General features: G+C 43.1%; 1 protein-coding gene across 1 annotated transcript in view; it reads left to right on the forward strand.

Annotated features, from left to right (window-relative positions):
* The window catches only part of LOC311504369 (protocadherin-15-like), a 197009-nt gene that overhangs the window by 29546 nt on the left and 144144 nt on the right, over positions 1-23319 (forward strand). The window contains exons 2-4 of the mRNA XM_084567402.1: positions 518-674; positions 14601-14615; positions 16096-16161. Of these exons, the coding sequence (XP_084423528.1) occupies positions 536-674; positions 14601-14615; positions 16096-16161 (220 nt within the window). The 5' untranslated portion in view covers positions 518-535. The remainder of the gene's footprint in view (positions 1-517; positions 675-14600; positions 14616-16095; positions 16162-23319) is intronic.

The following is a 23319-nucleotide window of genomic DNA, read 5'->3' on the forward strand; positions in this document are numbered from 1 at the left end:
CAGGTTGCTATATTTTCATTCGTGCTGGCGAAACAATCATGTACTTTGATGCGCAAGTGCAAAAGTTGATGAAAGATTTTAGAAAGTAGCCTAGCCGCTGTGAGGGGATGCCACGAAATTAATATTAAATGCCTTGCAAGCGTTAGATTGTGAAGGCATCTCACGGCCGGAGCGCGCTGTCAATATGGATAATATGTTTTCATTCAAAGCATATTTCTGTAAAGGCGGCTAAAGCAGTGCACAGCTACACCAAACTGTGTGCTGTAAGTCGGTGCTAGGTTCTGATAACCGTATCCCTAATGTCTGTGTTTACTCCCTAGACTTTGAAGCTAATGTCCACCAAAGGTGACCCAACCGAGAAGGGAAAAAAGGATGTACCTTTAAATTAGTGCACAGGGCTGACAGGTCTGTTGATTTGTATGTTGCACACTAATGATTGTGACTAAATTGCACTCATGTGTCCCCGTCTCCACCTCTCTCTCTCTCTCTCTCTCTCTATCTCTCTATCTCTGCACAGCTGGATGCTTGGTGAAGCATGGTGGTGAAGATCGTTAGAATGCGCTTAATGGAGCCACTGTCATGGGGCCGGGTCAAATGGCAGAGTGTAATGGGAACAGGAGTCCTTTACCTGCTGCTGCTGCTGCTATCAACCAGCCTGGGCCAAGACACAGAAGGTAAAGAAAGACTCTTTGTGTCTCCTCCTACCTCTCTGCTCCGTCTCTTTGTCTTGTTCTTTGTCTTGTCTCTGTCTTTTATCTCAGTCTCATAATTTAGTCAGCTCAGTTAGGAATTAACATCAAATAGTGTTTTATTATTTTTTCATATGGGGCTTATCCTGGATAGTACACCGATCAGGCGTATCATTATGACCACCTTCCTAATATCCTGCAGGTCTCCCTTGTGGTGACTCATCAGAGAATGGACATGGGCCTTCTGAGGTTGTCCTGTGGTGTCTGATCAACAGAATGTTGTTAGTGGGGGGGCCTTTGAGGGGAGGGGCCTCTGTGGATCATCCCACAGATACTTGATCAGTTTGGGATCTAGTGAATTTGGAGGACAGGTCAACACCTTGTGCTGTCCTTCATGTTTTTTTTTTTAGTTGTTCCTAAGGTGTTTTTGTGTGTGCGTCTGTGTCAGGCTGCATCCTGCTGCCATCAAGGAGTGTCATTGCTATGGGGTGGGGGTGCCTGGTCTGGTCTAGGTGGGTGCTACATGTCTAAGTAACATCCACACCAATGAATGCCAGGTCCAAAAGTTTACCCGGAGAACACTGAATTGTCACAAGATGGTCGATGCTATTGACGTCTCCTGTCAGTGGTCATAATGTTGTGGCTGATTGCTGTATGTAGCATGTCATAACTCATCAGTTTTACCTTTTATATTCTATTTACTGCTGTCTTTACATTTATTTCAATGCATTTTATACCCATTCTCGTTGTTTTCATTCCTTGAATTCAGAATTATAGAATATAATCATAATATGTCTGCAGCTGCTCACCTGAGTCTGTTGTAAATTTCAAATGGTAGAAAGATCCATAGTGATAGTGTCAGTGGAGAGTCTTTTTTATTTTTTTTTTCATTTTTAGCCACATTAGCTCCACGGCTTAAGAAATGTCAATGCTTGTTCAGCACTTTCATCCAGATCGAAACATCTTTAACAGTTGGGGCTCTTATACTGTTTGAGATGGAATGAGTACAATCAAACACAGCAGACAGGAAGAAGATGAAAAATAATGACTTTATAGAGTCCACATACGAGTGTAGTCACCAAACCACCGTATTCCAGTGCACTCGTCGGGCGGGCAAAGATCTTGGAGACGTTGCCGCAGGTTTTCTCACTTGTTTTTGTCACTTCGTGTAATCCCTGACTGACTTGATGAATTGATATCATGCCATCTGTTGCAGGACTCCTTCTCGTCCCCGGAGATAGTTTTTATGACACCAGCTGTGTGTCTGTAGGGCCTTGTCATGCTGCACAATGAATTTGGGACTAATCAGACTACTCCCTGGTGATACTGCGTGACGGATAAGAATCTAAAAATGGCGAACAATTAAAAGCACAGTAGTGTGTCTCCAAGCATGTGCAGCCTCGCAAAGCTGCTAGAATACCTGGAGATTTGCTGCCTTCAGATTGAAATCTGGAACTTGTGATTATGATATTTGAAGTTGTGCGCGAAATGCCCGGGGTCGAGTGGTAACACCAGATGTGTGATTAGAAAAAAAGCTGCAAGACAAACTGTTGGCATCTAGTTTAGTTTAGAAAGTTAACACCTGGGTAACTTATTGTAGGAAACGCAAAGGTTCAATGAAAGGTTACCAGCATTAAGGGGGTTGAGATTATCAGCATTTTACTCAGACATATAATCATGAAATGAATCATGAGTGGTTGTACAGACTAGTGGATTAGTAAAGCTAAGATGGCTAAGGCTAATGCTAATGCTAGCAGAGGAATAGTCCAGATTTTCTGGGCAGTAAGATTTGGAAGTTATTAGACATTTAGCTGCAGGACACGGAGAAGGCTTCAAAGAAATCCCTGCTACACTATCCCATCTAACAGTGGAGTACTATTAAATGCTATTCCTGGTGCTGAGGTGCTGCCTTTTTTTATACAGGCTATACATATCTGCAGCTCACAGTATGTAGCACATGAGCTGTCTGTTCTCAGCATATGGATTTAGGTCAACAATATAGATTATAGATGCAGTTTTAGAGGATCGATGGTTTCTCTTCTCTCACTTCTAAACATATTTTATTTAATAGCAGCAGTTAATGGGAAAACGTATGCCATTGATATTTTTAATGTTAGAAAAGAGCCTCGTTCAAATTTCCCTGAACTGAGGGCAAACTGAATCAAGGTAAAACAGATACGAAGTCATCGCTGATGGGAGAGCTCGGTGTAACACTTGACTTTCTGCTCAATTTATCAGTATATTAATATTCCATTGAACTCTTCGTCCTCGAGATTTATCTGGCTGGCATTTAGCTGACAAGGGCCATAGCTAGAGGTGAATGTCTGTTAGTGTGTACGCTTCTACATATACGTAATTATAAACGTATATGTAAGCAACACGTAGATTTATTGTGATTTTAATGAATCATTGAACTCTAAATGTCCCTTCAGTTCAGATCTTCCTGACCCATCTAGTAGTCCGCATTACATGTGTCCACCTGTGTTACATTACAACCTGTAAAACTGTGTTTCCTAAACTACTGACAGGATTGCAGGTATTATTCTGGCGCATCTGCACATGACATGAATAGTATGTTTTAATGAGCGTTGGGTTTCCAGTTGACAGACAGTTGTTTTACCCAGTTTTTTGGTCCCATTATTGACATGAGTGCTGCTGTGCTACTAATGAGCTCGAGTCCCAGGACGAGCGGTTGTTTTCAGCTGTTTGGACCCGTACATGACAAGGGTACTAGTATGTTTTAATTAGCCCGGGTCCTCAGGTGAGAGACTATATTTACTAATTTTTTTTGGTTTCCCTAGTGGGAAGAGAACCCGTATATTTTTTAATGAGCCTCAATCCCAGGGTGAGAGACCGCACAATGTGTCAAATTGCAAAAGTTTAATGGTTCCAAACCCTTTAAATTTTCGTTTTGTTTGTTTTGTTTTTCCCTGTCACAGCTTCTGATTAAGACCACAATCTCTTAGTACTCATTACTGAAATCGTCTTGACTCGTAGCGCACAAATAGCTTGCTTTAGCCTTTGCAAAGGGTTCCCTTTACATTTCGCAGCGGGGCGAGTAGCGAGCGAGTAGCAGCAAATTCAAACTCGCATCTCTGGTGAATTCCTACACTTGGGTTGACTCTGATTATGAATTCATTTGCAGCCAGTGGTGTGTAGGTAGTCCTTTGCTGGTTGTTTGATTTGAATGGGATTTATCTGTGAGTGTAAACAAGAGACAGAAGAAGGGATGAAAATAGTTACGCTTCAGTGGGCACATATTGAGTGCGATGCAAGTGCGTGTCTGTGATGATACTCTTTTCTTAAGCCTAAACACTGCTCTTTGTACTTGTGCGGCTGTCCGTGAGAGACGATGCGTAACGGTGAAGCGTGTGCTGGTTCGTGCCTTGAAAAATGAAAATACCAAATCAAACAGGTATTAGCAAGTCTCTCTCTCTTTTTCTCTGTCCCGTCCTCGATAACTTTCTGAGGACAGCAGGCCTTCGAGATGTCCTATAAAAAATAGTACGCCAGGAGCTTGAAAATGGTTCCTTTTCCAAATCAATTCCTATTCACCAGCCTCTCTTACCAAGGTGTCATTCATAATGACCACCTGAACGTTGCATTAACCCTTAGACATGGTTCATATTCAATGCCTTTCCAGTATGGTCCAGGTCCAGGTCAATTTTGGCCCAGAATTCCCTCATAGTAAATGTCTATACCACATTTTAGACAACAGATCTATTTTAAATGTCTAAATAGCTTATGTCTCATTAATACATCTATGATTAATCCTCAATAAATATTCCAAAGGGCAGGAAAAGTGTAATCTGTGAGGTTTACAAAATTTGTGATTGATTGATTGATTCATTCATCAACATTTATAATATAACCATGTCATTATTGCCACCATTGAGAGTGATATGATTAAACAGGTAAACTCCTGAACACATTGCCACTAACCAAGATGAAATGTTCATCACTACAGATACTGATAAACATCCAAGCCACAACCTCTAGGGCTAAAAAATAAAGCCAACACAGAAGTGTCAAGAAACCTGCAGTTCCTCTAATGACCACTTGATGCTAGTTTCAAAACTGAGTCGATCTCCACTGACGTCCAACCTAAAATATCCAACTTTGCAGCAGAAATAATATTTACAGATTGGCACATGAAAAGGTTTTGGTCTCTTTTACTAATTTCCCTATTAAGTTAGGGCTTCATTTAGGGTATGTCTGCTTCGAGTGCTGGATGGTTGCTGTCTCAAGTTGCTAGCTATCTGCCCTAGCTCCACTCACACTCAACTTCTTCGCCTATTCTTTTTGGGTTAGCCAGAGTTAGACACATACATGCACAGCATATCCAGAGCCACCACACTGAGCTTCAGAACCATTCTCCTGAAATCCATCTTTGTCAATCAATACAAACAGCGTCTAAATTCAGCTGTTGATGTAGCCCACTAAGGTTTAACACCTTGGCCAAAACATTCAGCATGTGCCATAAAATGCACTACGTTTACATTCACAAGCTATTACCTCCGCATTAATTATTCACAAAGCCATTTTTAAATAATTCATCAACGTGTAGCTGACTTTTCGTTGCTGCCTTCTGTGTTGCAAATAGTTCTTGGCTTAATTGTATGCAACTGTCAAACCACGAATTAGCGCGACACCTCACCTCACATGTAAAACACCACGGTATGACTGCCAGTGGGGAACAACATGCAAGGTAAATGGAAAATAGAAAATAGATTTAACTAAATTGCACTGCTAGTGAGGGAATAACCTATTAGAGTACCTTTAATTAATGTGATTAAACAAAAAAAAACACCTTCAATGTGATGAGGCCTCCACAGGAGTGGGAAATAAGAAGAGGACAGTGTGGAGGTATTGGATTTAGACGGGCATTGATCCAGTTCTTTATGCATTGGTTGTCCTTCAGTAGCCAATGCAAACAGCCGCACAGCACTGCAACAAATTATGTTGCCCTCCAAAAGAAAGGTTTTTTACATTTCCAGACTCCTGGCTCAGTCTGCGAATCTCTTTTTGTACAATTGAAATAATGAAAAAAATAAATATATATATATATATATAGCTCTTGCTAATATCTGTTCTATTAATGATACACTAAAGTGCTTTCATGAATTGCTCCTCTTCTGGTTGCCAAAGCAACAACATTTCTACAGCTTCCATAATTATTCAAAGCATGCATGAAATAATAATTTTGTTAAATCTATGCCGTTCATATTGGGTTGTGTAGATGATGATTGTACTGAGTCCAGCCCTATGCTACAAAGCTATGCTAAACTGTACCAGTGAGGTTTGTGTTTGTTTGTGTTCTGGTTTTTATTAGGATGTGGGGACTCTTGTATAATACCAACATTGTGGGGCCGTGTTGTCCTTATGGGGCAATTTTTCTGAAACCTGTTGAGACTTGGTATCAGGGTGAAGGTTGGTTAGGGTTTGGGTTGGACGCTTAGTTGACATGTTTAGGGTTCAGGTAAGGGGCCAGGGAATGCATCATGAATCATGCATCATGAATTGCTCCTCTTCTGGTTGCCAAAGCAACAACATTTCTACAGCTTCCATAATTATTCAAAGCGTGCATGAAATAGTAATTTAGTTAAATCTATGCCGTTCATATCGGGTTGTGTAGATGATAACTGTACTGAGTCCAGCCCTATGCTACAAAGCTATGCTAGCCTGTACCAGTGAAGTTTGTGTTTGTTTGTGTTCTGGTTTTTTATTAGGATGTGGGGACTCGTGCATAATACCAACATTGTCCTTATGGGGCCATTTTTCTGAAACCTGTTGAGACTTGGTATTAGGGTGAAGGTTGGTTAGGGTTTGGGTTGGACGCTTAGTTGACATGTTTAGGGTTCAGGTAAGGGGCCAGGGAATGCATTATGTAAATGGTAAGTCCTTTCAAAGATAGCAAGAAGTTTGTGTCTGTGTGTAGGTGTGGGTGCAGTTGAAGTTCCAAGGTGATTTAAATATTTATCAGTTGCTTTCCTTTGTTGTTAGACGTCGCATCTGAAGTGAATACCTCCCATCTGTCGTCACCTCAGCATTACCTTCTCTGTCTGACTTTGTCCTTCTCTTTCCTTTTTTTTTACCATCATCTGCGCCTTACACCCCCCACCTCTGAAGCAGACTGGTATTTCTCTAGATTGTTTTTTTCTCCACCCCTCCCTGTACCGTTGGAACTTTACCCTACTCACATTTATTGGTTTTTTTTTTTTGTTCTCTATGCTTCCATCACTAACTGAGTCTTTTTCTCATGGACCAACAGATTCCTTCCCACAAACCCACCTCTCATTGATTAAGTCAGTGAATTTTACCAAATCATTTGTGGTTGACATCCACAATTCGCATGAAAATGGTAAGAAATTAACGTAAATGACAGGAGAAAATAAATACTAAACAAAAACATTACTGTTTAAAGTGGCAATCTCAAAGGTTTTCAAGAAATGTTGAGTCAGGCGACACATTGGTGTGGTGGTTAGCACTGATGCCTCACAGCAAGAAGGTTCTGGGTTCTAATCCATCAACTGACTGGGCCTTTCTGTGTGGAGTTTGAATGTTGTCCTTGTGTCTGCATGGGTTCTCTCCGGGTACTCCGGCTTCCTCCCACCATCCATAGACATGCTTGCTAAGTTCATTGGTGATTCTAAATGGGCTGTTCAGGGTGTACCCCAGGAAGCAAATTTTTGGCACTTCCCTGCACATCTGATATCTGTGCAAGGCCGAGATCACTGAAATGGTCAGTGCATAAATCCCTTCTTAGGCACCACTGTCCAGTTGGGGGGCACCTAGGGTTAGTGCCAAAGGACGGAATAAGGATTGGACCTATGTGTGTATATGTATAGGTCAAACAAAGCAGATGTAGAGTAAAATGGTTGCTGTTCTGACTGTGGATTGAGCCAGACTAGCTAGTTAGTCTTACTGCTAAGCTAGCTCAAACACATCTGCACTTGAGATAGGAACTTAAATGTGAAGTTTACTCTTTAAAAACTGAATGTGTCACCAGTGCTTTGGATTGCCATAATTACATCACGGTTTGCCCTATGGGAAAAATTCCAATGGTTTCTGAAAGCCGAGGCTTGCACTTGTACTTTACAGCCAATGTCATGTCATTACGGTAATTTCCATGGCGAGGCTAAGGTGTTAAAGTGATTTGAATTTACAATTCCTAACAAAACACTGTGTCATCCATGTTCCTGTTACTCTATAGCACTACTAGTGGCCAAAAACTTCACGTGGTACCTTTAACACAGATATAACTTTTTTTTGAAGAAATTTTAGTTGACCTAGAATCTATTTCTTTTATAAGAGAGTCAAAATCCAGACTAGAGCCTTGGGCAATGATGTGGATTCTACAGTTCACGTGGGGTTACTGGAGGGGCATTTATGCATTTTTGCCATGTTGTCTTCAAAACAACTAGTGTCTGATTACTCACCACTGCTGCTGCTGTCAGCTGTGTTCAACCCTGCCCCGGCTGGGTGCAGGCCCGACACAGTGAGGCAGAGACGGAAAGAGAGAGCGGTAGAGAGTCAGGATAATGGATAAGCCAGCACGGTGACAAAGTGGTGATCCCTCCAGCACCGAGTCCGTGTGTGCATCCGCCCGTGTGTCTTTGCGAGTGTGTGTGTGTGCAAGCAGGTCGACAATCCGTTTTCTCCAGAGATACATCAATCTAACCCAAGGTCACAACGTCTCTCTCCTCCACAATCCTCTCCTTTTTGCTCCTCTTCCTCGCCTCTCATTACACCCCCCCCCCGCCCAATCCTCTCCTCGTCCTCTCCTCGTTCCCACTTGTCCTCATCTACCAATTCTCCCCTTCGTTTCTTTTCTCTGCTCCCCACAAGTCGACTTCTCTCTCTCTCTCCGCCCGCCAGTTTTCCTCTGTCCTCCACGGATGAATGAATCGGAGGAAAGGAAGGATGGATGGATGGATGGATAGATGGAGAGATGAACGGGTGATGGATGAACGGCTTGCCGGCTGGGTAGAGGAGTCGAGACAGAGAGGAATCGGACCCCAGAGAGAAGTGTAGATTGGTGTACCTGCTGATGGAAGCTTAAAAAGGACATGACACACGAGAACTTTTAGAGGAAAAAAAAAAAAGCGCCGCCCTGCTCCTCTATTTCAACCTCTTACTGACATGTTTCTCAACTTCCTGTTTGAACGAGCGTGCGGTGTATTTTTAGAAGTCAAGCCCGACGGCCCGGCGAGCAAGTCAGAAACTATTTGATGTGTTTGCGGCTGCGCTGCGAGCCAGACGCCAGGGCTTCGGATGAAATAAACGAGAGAAAAAAAGAAAACGGCTTCTCGTTTTACATTTTCATTGGCACAGTTTTAATAATGCGCCATTAATAAGTAAATTAAAAAGATCAAGTTATATCATCAAGGCCCAATATGTAATTAACTTCCAAACCCTGTGAAACACTGTGAATGCCGACAACACCATGGGAATGCTAAACACATATTGTCGGTGTTATTAAGCCACTCTGATGCTATTAATCCTCATTAATTCAATTGTGTGAAACTGTAAAAAGACTCATTTGACTTTTATTTATTTATTTTTTTGACTTAATTTTGTTGCAGTGTTTTAAAGAGTGTACTACAAGACAGTTTTTTTGTTTATTTTTCTAAATGACAGCCCGATATATCACTTGATGCAACTCCACTTGGAACATCAGATTGTTCCATCTCCTCTCTTGTTACATTATCCATTTCATTTCGATCTTGCTCATCAGAGCGGACGGTTTCATCATAAACTGTTTACTTTGCCGCTTCTTTGTGCGCGCGTGCCAGATCCAAATTACGTGGCCATCAATCAAGTCGCCTGGAAACAGCTTTCTCAAACCTCGACGCTCCTTTGAGAGAGGAATCTTCTCAGATATCCGATCAACGCGGACGTCTCCCGGGACGACGCCTGTTTGTCTTCATTGCTCCGGCTCGTTTTGGAGTTCACCATCGTCGGGTTTTTTTTTTCCCATTCACAATCTAGACTCCAGGCGAAGAAGCCAAGCAAATACACAACAGATGGTAACAAGGAGAATGCAGTCAAGTACGACTTGCTCAAATGAGCACAAATTTTTCACAATATGGCATGATTAAAAAAAAAAAAAGATGATTAAGAAGCTTTTGAACTGATCTTGAAATAAGGAAGAAGATGAATTTAGAGAGTTGGCAGCCACTAGCTATAATGAGATTCTGTTAGTAAGCTGGTGCTGGTTTCACACATTGCTGTCAGTGTACACCAATCAGCCACAACATTATGACCACTGACAGAAGAAGTGAAGAACATTTACCATCTTGTGACAATTCAGTGTTCTGCTGGGAAACTTCTGGACCTGGCATTCATTGGTGTGGATGTTACTTAGACATGTAGCACCCACCTAGACCAGACCAGACCCCCCCACCCCATAGCAATGACACTCCTTGATGGCAGCAGCCATCCCCAGCAGGATGCAGCCACAGAAGCGCTTTAGGAACAACTAAAAAAAAACAAAAAAAAAACATGAAGAACAGCACAAGGTGTTGACCTGGCCTCCAAATTCACTAGATTTCAAACTGATCAAGTATCTGTGGGATGATCCACAGAGGCCCCTCCCCTCAATCCATAGGACCCAAAGCCAGACACCACAGGACACCCTCAGAAGGCCAATGTCTGTATCTAAGAAGATAGGGTCGTTCATATGTGCTCATCTGACTCGCCATTTGAAGGCACTGATGCTGTACACACTGTGCTACATAGAGGTTTACCAAAACAAGTATACAAAATACAACGCACTCAACATGATGCTAAGCTAACTCTTAGCTTAGCATAAGGATTGGTAGCAGACAAACGTGGCCTGGCTCTAAAGCGCTCTACTTAAATGCCATATATTTCATTAGTTTTATCCACATAAAGAACAAAGTGGACTAACAACAGTTTCAAATGATTAAACTATTACGTTATTTGCTGTAACAATGACCCATCTCCACTCTGTGTGGAGTGACTCAGTCTGAGTATATGACTCACACAGTCAGTGCTGTCCAGGTGTCCCGTTGAGTCAGCCTCAGCATGTATATTTGATGGGTAACTCTAGCATGCGTGAGCGTCCCGGTGCAGACAGACACGCGGGCCTGATCGCGTAAACTGTGTTAAGCGGTGTGACTGTGCACTGTTTATCCCGGAGACCGTTGCTAAGACGAGTCGTTTCCAACCTACTCGTCCTGCCTGGACCCTCGGGTGATTGCTGTGGTCTTCACCTGCAGTCACAGTCTCTCTCTCTCTCTCTCTCTCTCTTCTTTCTTAGTCAACTAATGGGGACTTCTCTTCTGCCAACTTGGCAACCCCTACCTACTTATTCTCCTTGCCAAATATAGACGGACAGAATTTGAATACTCAATAAAGAAGCTATTGATTGAAACACTCCAGGTTTAAATAAGGAGGATAGATAATAAATCTGAAACGGAGCAAACTTTTTTCCTTCTTCTTCTTCTTCTTCTTCTCCTCATCGACTGCCTGTGGTATTGTCTGAATGGAGAGGGTCTATTTCAAAGTCCTTTTTTATGAGCTGCACACCTTGAATGCTTCCCCCTCGTTCTACTCACACGTCCGCTCCGCTGGCTTTTTCATCAGCTCGACAGAAACCTGGCGTTAGACGGATTTATTCGCTTCCTCACGCACAAAGTCATTTCAGTCGTCTCCATGTCTTGGCCCCAAGAAACTTACCGGCGAATAAGTGAGTGATTACAGGAATGAGTATATGTCAGTGAAGGAAGAAATGTAGATTGTTGAAGGTGAGCATTAGTAGACGCTTAATTAAGGGGTATAAGTACACGCATGGAGGATCACTGCACTATAGGAGCCGCTTTATTAAGAGAGGAAACGTGTTGCGGAGCTACGGCGTGTGCGGTAGATAGAAGATAATGGGATTTGCATTTCTATGCAATTAACTCCTGCTGCCTGTCATGCAGATGGAAAGAACTGCCGTAACATATGATTTCATTTAGGAGCTGCCAGCAACCTGCTAACAAATGTGGTCTCATCTTCAGTTCTGTTATTTAACGGGGAATTATTTATTCAGATGTACTGAGAGGGAGCGAGGCTTCAGGTTAGCGCTACCTGGCTACTTGAAATCTCATCGCGTTCATCTGCCGCTTCGAGTTACGACCGTGTGCTGTTTCATACTATTTAATTTTCACTATTTGAAGGGAAGGAAATCAGACTGACAGGTATGGAGAGAGAGAGAGAGAGAGAGGTAGGGTGGAGGGAGAGACGGAGATGCCCCATAGAGAACAAATGGCTGGTTAGTTATATATGAGGGGCATCAGCTTACACTGAAGGATAAAAAAGCAGTCAAGCAGGGGATACGCATCTGTCATCTGCTCTGCACACACTGCCATGCATGCACACAGGCCAGCTGGTGGAGTGTGATGTAACTAGTGGCTATTGTTCCGTGGCCCATACATCTTTCTGGATTGCTAACATCAGACGCACCCTTAAAAACAGCTTCCAAAGGAGAAGGGGTAAAACGCCTCCTCATCCCCTTTCTGGCAAACTCACAAGCTTTGTGTATTTACGGTGGAGCTGTTGTGACGGATTGCATTAGAGTGCTCACTGAATGTATACTCTGATGGAAACTAGTTGTATATATTTTTTATTATTTATTTTTTGCCACGTAATGAGGAACAAACTGCATCTGCAAGACATCTCGGCAATTAAAGCGTGACTAGCATTTATGTGGATGTGTTCAGACAGCTCCCATGACTGGGTTTGACGGGTAGGCTGTTGTCTCGGTTACGTATTAAAATATTAAACTCACTTCGAGCAAAGATGTGAAAAGCTTGACATCCAGGAAAATGAGTGCGCTTTCTGAGTTAGATGAACAGATCACAGCGCTGTGCATTATGCATGCAGCTCGGCTTTACGCGTCGAGTCAGGAGAGAAACCTGTGTCACGGCCTGGGGAATTTGCCAAAATCCTCATTTATTTGTTCTGAATAACATGTTGTCCGCCAGTGTTTTTTGTAGCCAGCCATCTACCCCAACAGCCTCCCTGTGACACTACAATATTAGATCGTCACATTTCCTAGATTGGTCATTCTGGTTATCATCCCAATAAAAGGTGAACCAAAATGTTCTGCACTCACTTGCCATCTTGTGTTTCTTCGGTTCTGATGTTTTTGGTCACCTGTAGCAAAAACAGATGTAATAGATCAGGCATAACATTATGACCACCTTCCTAATATTGTGTAGGTCTCCCTTGTGGTGACTCATCAGAGAATGGACATGGGCCTTCTGAGGGTGTCCTGTGGTGTCTGGCAACACAATGTTGTTTGTGGGGGGGCCTTTGAGGGGAGGGGCCTCTGTGGATCATCCCACAGATACTTGATCAGTTTGGGATCTAGTGAATTTGGAGGCCAGGTCAACACCTTGTGCTGTTCTTCATGTTTTTTTTTAGTTGTTCCTAAAGTGTTTTTGTGTGTGTGTCTGTGTCAGGCTGCATCCTGCTGGGGATGGCTGCTGCCATCAAGGAGTGTCATTGCTATGGGGTGGGGGTTCCTGGTCTGGTCTAGGTGGGTGCTACATGTCTAAGTAACATCCACACTAATGAATGCCAGGTCCAAAAGTTTCCCAGCAGAACACTGAACTGTCACAAACTGGACTGGTGGGCTATCATAGACTCAGTAAACAAAAAAGGTCAGAGCCGTCTCTATTTCCTCAGGAGGCTAATGTGGTTTAATACCTGCAGGAAGCTGCTGGACATGTTCTACCAGACTATTGTTGCCAGTGTCCTCTTCTTCACTGTGGTGTCCTGGGGAGGCAACACTAAGAAGAAGGACACCTCACTGCTGGACAAGTTGATCCAGAAGGAGGACTCTGTGGTAGGGACACAGTTGGAGTCCTTGACATTGGTGGTAGATGAAAGGACCTTGAACAAACTCTGGTCCATCAAGAACAATGTCCACCACACTCTACAGGACACCATAATCAGGCAGGGAAGCTCGTTCAGTGACAGGCTGTCTCTGTGTCTCTGTCCTGCTCCATGGACACGCTGAGGAGGTCTTTTGTCCCTCAGGACATAAGACTCTACAACGCCTACCTGTGAGGAACCACCTGGATTGTGGTTCTATATGTGATGAAGCTACTGGACACTGAATTTCCCACGGGATAAATACAAAAGATTCAGATTGCAGTCTCTGCTAGAGGTGTGGGCTTGAATCCCACGTCTGACACCTGGTTTTCTGCATCTACTGTATTTTATAGGGGAGCAGTTCTAGGACACCTTCACCCACAGCGAACTACAATACCAAGGAATCTTGAGCTTATAGGAACTATAATGTTGTACATTGCAGGGCTTTATTACGGAGAGCAAGAAAGACAGAAGAAGTGTGATCATTGTTCCATGAAGTCTATTTTCTAGGTGAGCAGACATCCATCTCACAGCCTTCCTCGAGGGATTTTCCCAACCGTCCTCGAGATCTGTTTCATTTGTCCATCCCCGTCTGCTCAATGTGGGTGTTCTTATTTTTCCTGTATCCTGGCAAGGGCAGAAGGATAAAGGAGAATGTGTGAATGTTGGCGCTGCTTCCTGTTCTGAATCGGTCCATTTTTAAGCCTCGAGCTGGGTTGAGATCGTTCCTTCTTGTGGTAATACAGTAGGTGTGGGCGGTGGCTATGAGAGGAGGTGGAATAGCTTACGGAGATCGACATTTTTGAACTGAACTAGGAAACACACACACTTGGCATCGTTTTAAAAACTTTAAACCTCATACCCTGTTCAACTCTTCTTCCTCTTTGTTGCTCTAATGTCTTTCTTTGCCCTGGCGGTTAATTCTTGTATTTCATTTTTTTCTTTTCCCTTTCCCTTCTTTTCTTCTGCCTTCCTTCTTCTCTTCCTTCCTTCCTGGTGTGACGTGGCTGTCTCTTACTGCAGACTGGCAATATGAGGGTAAGAGCTATCTCCTTTTTCTTCCTCTCTTGACTGTGTGTTCAGCCACTGTGCAAGTTTATTAACCCCCACTGACCCTGCAGAGATGGTCGTAGTGGGTTACGTCATCCGTAAAAAAGTGGGCATTAGTCTCTCCTCACGGTCAGTTCCTGCCCCCTGTAACTTATTTCTTTTAATAATACATTTCATTCCAGTTTTACAATTCGTTTGCTCTTTTTGTACGACTAGAAAGAGAGAAAAGGCTTTAAATATGTCAGTAAAAACGTGTCCTTTATATACAGTACTGCGAGGTGAGTGAACAAAAAGTAAAATCTAAATCGAATCAAACCAGCATCAAATCTCACAGGTACACTTGGATAGAAGTCAGGGATTTTGTAGGATCGTGGACGCCGTGGTTTGCCAATGAAACTTGGTGCAACAGTGGAAATACACATCCGAATCTGAAGATGTCCAGCAGTGACGTTTGATCAGAACTGGCAGAAACCAGCAGGACCCAGGTACACCCATCAGCTGTCTGGAGAAGTCTGGCCAGGAGTGGTCTTCACGGAAGACCTGCAGCCAAAAAGCCAAACCTCCGACAACTGACTCAACTATGCACGAAAACATAGGAACCAGGATGCAGACAAATGGCAGTAGGTGCTCTGAGATGTTTGGCTGTAGCAGAAGGACTGGAGGCGGTACAAGAATGACAAGAGTGTCTGCAGGCAACAGTGAAGCATGGTGAAGGTTCCTTGCAAGTCTGTGGCTGAATTTCTGCAAATGGAGGTTTGGTTTAATGGTGTCCTCGATATGCTGACAAACTTATCCATCATGCAGTATCATCAGGGAGGCGTATGATTGGCACCGAATTTATTCTGCAGCAGGATAACAACCCCCAAACATACAGCCATTGCCATTAAGAACTATCTTCAGCGTGAAGAAGAACAAGAAATCCTGGAAGTGATGGTTTGTGCCACCACAGAGCCCTGATTTCAACATCATGGAGTCTGTCTGGGATTCCATGAAGAGTCAGAAGGATTTGAGGAAGCCTACATCCACAGAAGATCTGGGGTTAGTTCTCCAAGACGTTTGGAACAACCCACCAGCCGAGTGTACCCAGAAGAACTGATGCTGTTTTGAAGGCAAAGGGTGGTCACATGTGCAAACACTGACTTGATTTAGATGTCTCTTCTGTTTATTCACTGCATTGTGTATTGATGCAAATCAACTATTAACACTTCTATTCTTGAAAGTCATTTACAGCCTTTTTCCACACCTGCCTAAAACTTCTGCACAGTCCTGTATCTCTATGCATTTATCGCCGTGTTCCCTTGAGTCGTTTCTCAGTCGTTTTAAATCATTATCCTCCTAAATACTGCCATTTGTCAAATGATACCACGCACAGGCTTCACAGGAATGTTTTATACTTCCTAAAAATGGATCAAAAGCAGTGATATCCCCAAATGTATAATTGCTAACTTTGTCTTTTTTCCTTTTTCAGAGTGTAAGCTTTCTCGGTCGGGTCCTCCTGCCACCATTGTTGCCATAGATGAAGAAAGCCCCAACGGTAAAGTGTTCATCTTTGTTCTTCTTCGTGCTTTATAGTGGGTTTAAATAAGCTTTCTGAGCTCAAGATGTGACGAGTCAACACTTTCTTTGAATCAAATGTTTTTGTTTTTTTTTAATATAATCAGCACCACTGTTGGATGATTTGATTGGACCGGGAAGCCGTCATTACTATTCATTAGGTGTGCGCCAACTGTGTCATAGCTGAAGTCTGATCCACCGGTGTTGAAGGCGGGTACATGAGGTCATCCCGTTTGAGCTGAATCATTGTGTACAGGTGTAAACAGAGAGGGGATATCAACGTAGTCATCTGGGATTGTGTGGCGTTTCAACAACTTCCTGGTGTCTCTTCGCTTGTTGCCCGGCAACCTCACACTACTTGACAACAGTGTTTCTTGTTTGTTTGTTTTGTTTTTTTGACATGTCACATGTTAATTATTGAGCTTTGGAGGTGTGCAGGCTGGTGGATTTTGTTACCTTTCCGCGTTTCCAGACTTCCATCACGCCGGGCTAGCAGCTGGTGGCTGTAGCTTCGGGTTAAATGTATAAATAATTTGGCGCCGGTCGGGCTGTGTGTCATGCAGTTCTTTTGCAAATAAATCCTCTTCTCTTTTCTTAGTTAGCTCAACCTGTTCAAGACATTTTCAACTCATTAGCGGCTCCGGGTTTTCATGACTGCAAAGAGAGATACTGTCTAAACAAATGCACACGGCTGCAAAGGGGAGTGTACAGTTTGGAGGAGGTCATTTGTTGGGTGATTCCATTTTAATCCATACTCTGGTCACGAGTAAACGAAGGCTTGCGCTACCCCCCGAAGGAGTGACCACTAATTCCTCCAGGGGAAGGTGAAATGTTGACAGGCAGTGCTGTTCAGCGTGCTTAAGTCACTGCCTTATCTCTAGCATATAGATTACCGCTCAGAGACGACGACCTGTCATAATGTTTGCCTAAGTCTGCTCCTCCACCAAGTTTGAAATCGTGAGACCAGATCACAAGTAATCCTAACTGACACAGACAGAGATTAGCATGGTGACGGCAGACGGAGAGGAGAGGAGAGGAGAGGAGAGGAGAGGAGCGCCTTGCATCCACACAGTCGGCATGTCTGCATCTGCTGATGGCTTAATGCATCCTGTGAAGCTACTGGTCCTCTTACTACTCCGGTTTTCTCTGTTTGCTGCGTTCTTTGGATATTTGAAGAGTAAGGGGGGTTCACAGTGGTCTTCACAATGACCACTCACCTGTATCCTCATACATACTCCACCAAAAAAAGTCCTTCTATGATAGATTTAGAGTTATTTCTACATTGATTTACACGACATACACCGATCAGCCATAACATTATGACCTCTGACAGGAGAAGTGAATAACATTTAAACCATCTTGTGACAGTTCAATGTTCTGCTGGGAAACTTTTAGACCTGGCATTCATTGGTGTGGATGTTACTTAGACATGTAGCACCCACCTAGACCAGACCAGGCACCCCCACCCCATAGCAATGACACTCCTTGATGGCAGCAGCCATCCCCAGCAGGATGCAGACTGACACAGACACACACACAAAAACACTTTAGGAACAACTAAAAAAAACAAAACATGAAGAACAGCACAAGGTGTGGACCTGGCCTCCAAATTCACTGGATCCCAAACTGATCAAGTACCTGTGGGATGATCCACAGAGGCCCCTCCCCTCAAAGGCCCCCCCACTAACAACATTGTGTTGCCAGACACCACAGGACACCCTCAGAAGACCCATGTTCATTCTCTGATGAGTCACCACAAGGGAGACCTGCACAATATTAGGGAGGTGGTCATAATGTTATGCCTGATTGGTGTATATTACTAATATAATTTACTGTGTAATCAGGTGGTGGGGTCTGGGGACCAAGATTATTACAGCAATGTAAATTTGCCGTAAGAAGCTTAAATTTAAATTAATAGAAACCTTTCCATTCGTGGCATACAGTAACACGCTGCTGAAGTAAAGATTTCATTAGACTAAGGTGCAAATAGAAGTGAACTGTCAGGTTTCCGGAGAGATCATTATCCGGGTTGTTGTGGTAACTGCAATAACCACGGGTTTAAGGTTAAAGAAACTGACGGCAGCCGCGCATTCACACCTACAGGAAATTAAATCAACCTGACTTGCTCGTCTTTGGAATAGCACCACTTTCTCCATCTCATAAGTTTTATTTGAGGTGCTTTAAAACAACACCTTAAATATATATATATATTTGTTATCGTTATTAAATGCCAACATGGGTGGCCTCGATTTGTAACTATGATTTAGTTTTTCCTTGGGGTTGAGACTTTGCGAAGTGTTTTCCCAAGAAGATTCATTCATTTTCTGTAGCTGCTTGTCCTCTGGGGGGTCTGGAGCTTATCCCAGTTTTCCTTGGGCAAGAGGTGGGGTACACCGGTCTATAGCCAATGAACCTAACCAGCATGTCTTTGGACGGTGGGAGGAAGCTGGAGTACCTGGAGAGAACCCACGCAGACACAGGGAGAACATGCAAACTCCACACAGAAAGGAACCAGTCGGCCCATGGATTAGAACCCAGAACCTTCCTGCTGTGAGGCATCAGTGCTCAAATACAAGTGCATCTAATCCTGTACGTCCTAAACGTCTTATAATAGGGACTTGCTTATAATCCCAGTATCTGTGTTCATGAATGATTTTAAAGAAATTAATTTAAGTTACATTCTGTGTGTTTTCATTATAAGGCTTTAAAGATTAGACGGATTACAGGAACAGGATATTTTATAATATTCAGCAGGGATTCCATCTGATATTAAAACTGTATTGAATGCTCAACTTTAAAATATTACTATTAGCACAATATTGATTGCTTTCCTCAGAGAAAGTGCAGAGTAGTATGCAGTATTTTTTGTTTCCAGCCTGAGTAGCGACTGCATGTTCAGACTGCAGGAACCAAACAGGTTTAGACATTACAGTCTGTACTGTACTCGACTTTGTCTGCAGCAAAAGTCAAACCTAATGATATTATATGCATATCACTCACTGCTACTTGTCCAGCTGATTATTGCAGTAGGAACCACACTGTATGGGAGACTTAGATGAGCATATTAACATTTTTATTGCCTCCACTCTCCTCCATCTGGATTTTTTTTTAGGATTTCAGTGGGTGAATCAAACTGAAACTGGAAAAAGTGAGGGGACAAGATGGGATTTGTAAAATGAAAATGACTTTTTTTATTTTACTTTCATCCGTTACTGTGCTGGCTCTGTTGGAAACAGGAAAGTTTCTTAGGTCTGTGCGGCTGTAAATGCGTTTTCAGTTTCCAGAATGCTACTTCCACGTTGACTGGGACATCATATTATCCTGCTGTAATATGTGCACTATCTGTGTGTGTTAATTATGTACGTATGATATTGCATTGTGTGTATATACAGTGAGTGAGTCTGTGCTGTGCCTACTTATGCAGTAATCTACCCAACAAGGCTGTTGAAGGATAGTACTGGAGTCGTTTGTATACATAATGCCATGTATTGCTCTATGGCTGTGAAATAGTGTTAAGGGTTTAATAGAGATTCTGGCTTCAGGGTGATTATCCTGGTCTAGTGGTTGCAAAAAGAAGAGAGAGAAAGAGACTCGAGGAAAGATAAGGATGAGGGGGGGGGTAACAAGATACAAGTTAGAGAGTTCTTGCTCAGGGAGATGTCGTAAAAGAAGGCGATACGGAAATGAGGAGTGTGAGTTCATTAATATCGAGTAAAAGAGCGATAAGAATAGGCGAGGAAATCGGGTCGAGACTCAAGTACATGCACAGCAGGCCACACAGAGAAGCTACGGGGGTCCTCACAGTGGAGGTAGTGCAGACCGGTCGACCAGTCAGTTTGTCGGCTACACCGCTGCGCCGCGACTCCTAGAAGACAGGTGAGGAGCCCAGTGGGTCGTTGCAGCAAACCAGCAGCGGTTCATCAAGTGTGTGGAAATACTTCACTAAAGATGAAGCCCATACTACCGTGACATGTCAGTCCTGAAATACAACTAAAGTACTACTGCAATGCATCTGAAAAGGCTAATGCTAACGCTAGCAGAGGAACGGTGCAAATCCTCTGGACAGCAGTCAGTTAACAACTTCACCAAACGTCCTGTGGTAACAGAGAGAAAGAGGCTGCACATCAACTATTTGATAAAGTTATTAGACCTTTAGCTGCTATGTGCTGCTTTTTTTTTTTATCCCAGCTACATTAAATTAAATTAAATGCTATTGAGTTTGCTGCAAGGACCCACTGGGTTTCCTCACCTGTCTTCTAGTAGGCGTCCATGTTGTTATTGATCAGTGACTCGCCGACTAGTCGTACAACCCCTACTGTAGAGTACTATTAAATACTACTGATGGTGCTGAGGTGCTGCCTGTTTTTATACAGGCTATACATACAGTACAGTATATACAGCTCACAGTGTAGCACATGCATATAAACACTACACTGTATGTAAGTGAGTGATTGTGCATGTATTCATGAGTGCAGGATGTATCTCAGCACTGATTTATAAAACATAAATTAGCATATACACTGTAAAGTTACTGTATAATTAACATTACAGTACAGTAGATATTGTGTAACAACTTTACATTGTACTGCTGCAAAAAAACACTCAGCCATGCTAATGTAGCTTGACCACGGAGCGATTTACAATACATGAGGAGCAGCAGCAGCAGCATACAAAAGCTCAGTGTGACTTAGTTAAGGTCATCCATTTTGAAGAAACGTGCGTCGGAGGCAGCAAAAAAGAGAAAGTACGATGTATTCTGAATATAAAAAGAAAACTCTAAGGCTTCCTCTTTTTCTTCTTTGTATTATTTTTTTTTACAACGCTAAAAACACTTGACCCACGGCTTCACCGTGTGTCGCTGCTGTGACTTATAGCGCTAAAATGTAAAAACATGAGTTTACTTCAGTGTTGCCAGATGGTACTGTCGCTTTAAAAGTTATCGTATTTAGACCCAAACAGTTGTACTGAAGCAACTTGAAAAGAGTCACACACTAGGACGGCGCATTTAAAATCAAAGCTATTCCATGTGCATGGAATTGAAATGACATAAGGAATAAACACGGCGGCTTGGCCTTTTGAATGAAACAACTGCTTTATTCATTGTCACCGTCAAACTAGGGCAAACTATCACATATTTGCCCTTTTCTAGTGATGGGAAGTTCAGCTCTTTTCTGAGAGCCGGCTCTTTTGCCACGGCTCCCAAAGAAGAGTCGGCTCTTTCAGCTCCTGAACGGTTCTTTTTTCAGTATCGTTTTTAGCCTGGTATTTTAGCCCAACACAGCAAATACATACAGTTTGTGCGCTGATAAGACCTTTTGCATTCAATGTTTTTGTGAGAAGCCTAATAATTGTCTCGTTTTGTGCAGTTATTCTGCTACAAAAGCATTATCATCTTTGTTTAATATTTCAATAAAACTTTAATGAACAAAACACTGCAATCAAATCCACACAAGCAAAAACAGAACCAAACTCAGTAAACAAAAGGTATAAATGTCTTCAGTGCATATTGGCATTGAGATAAATCCAATACCTCAGCTTTGACGAGCTGATGCGATTTCTTCTCTCCGTGAGCATCTGCCCTGTTCACTGCTGTCTGCTGTCTTACTCAGTCAGCCACAGCGTCTGTCCCCCTCTCTGCTTTCACATAATACTATAGTAATGGTAAGTCCTCACATGTGACTGGCCACATGGCGTCCCCATCAAAACAAAGTTCTCACGCGAGCGGAGACTCGATAGGATTCGGCTCTTCTGATCCACTACCAAACATCGGCTGGTTTGTGCATGACACATCACTAGTTTACCTCCTCCCACACCGTAGTGGAAAGAGTGAAGTCGTCCGTGTTGCTACTCCGCTATTGTCTTGACACCCCCCCCCCCCCCCCTCTTTCTTTCCTCCCCCCTCCAAGACCCGAATGAGGGGGTAGATGCGTTGATTGCTTCTCAGTCCACAGCTCGTACCTGGATGACGCATCCCCACTGTAGCCACATTCAGTTAAGTTAATGTCCTGTAAAAATTCTATTAAAGCACCGCGGCGAGGCCCATTTTCTCCTAATACGTCTCATTCGGCCCGGTCTCTTCTTTACCTCTCTCTTTTTTTCCTCTGCTCTCCTTTCTCTTGTTCTCTAATTGCTCTTTATGCTTTTTTTCCCCCCTTCTTCTCCACAAATTCCTGCACTCTGCTGTACGTGTTGCTGCACACACACAAGCACACAAGCACACGCCTTCTTGCCTGTGTGCTTTAACACACGGGTCAATTTAATCAGGTGCCGCTGAGTGCAGTATTCAGTCACACATCCCGTAAAGTGAGGTCACAGTGAAGAGAGAGCGTTCATATTAGACCGTCTGTGGTATTCAATTAGACACAGTCACACAAGGTGTACGCGCCGTCTATCTTTTTCTTATTTGCTTGTACTTGAGATTTTTTTAAACTCATTTTGCAAGACAGACTCAAAAAAAGAGAGAGAGAGAGAGAGAGAGAGAGAGAGAGAGAGAGATTGGAATGAACCCCTCCCCTTAATGAATTCCATTTTCTATCCCATTTCTCATATAAAGAAACCAATTTCATTAGATTTCCTCGTTTATTTAAAAGTCAGCGAATCACAGCAGAGCATTTGACACGGTTTCCATGGCAGCGCGGGAAAAGGCCGTGACCCAATTTTAAGTCTGGCAGATCAGATATGGGATCGTTTCGGGCGTCGCTCACGACCAAGCAAACACAATCACGCTCGCCTCTCAACTTTTTCTCTTTTCCCCCCGCCGTCGAAATCTCTGCCTTGATCTAACCGTTTCTAATTTTCAAACTTTTCTGTTGCCGGCTCGCACACGGTCGCACACACACAACGGCTCGTAGGGTTGTTGCAAAGAGTCGAGAACCTGCAAGACGTGCAAGCTATATACTGTGTGTAGGTTTTTGCTTGCATCATATATAATCTGCTAAAGGGCAAATATCAAGTGTTTTGCTCTTTGCTCACTAATCTATTTGTTGTAAACACACACAGAACAAGCGTGTGTCTGCAGAATATAAGTCTGCAGTGTCTGATAATATGCTGAAGGATGGGACACAGTGGTGTTTTGGATTAATAATGCAGTGTGTGGGGCCTGGTAATGGGTCTCTTGTGATTCAGATGCTGCACAGAG

Source organism: Chelon labrosus (genome assembly GCF_963514085.1).
Source record: "Chelon labrosus genome assembly, chromosome: 19".
Classification (NCBI taxonomy): Eukaryota; Metazoa; Chordata; class Actinopteri; order Mugiliformes; family Mugilidae; genus Chelon; species Chelon labrosus.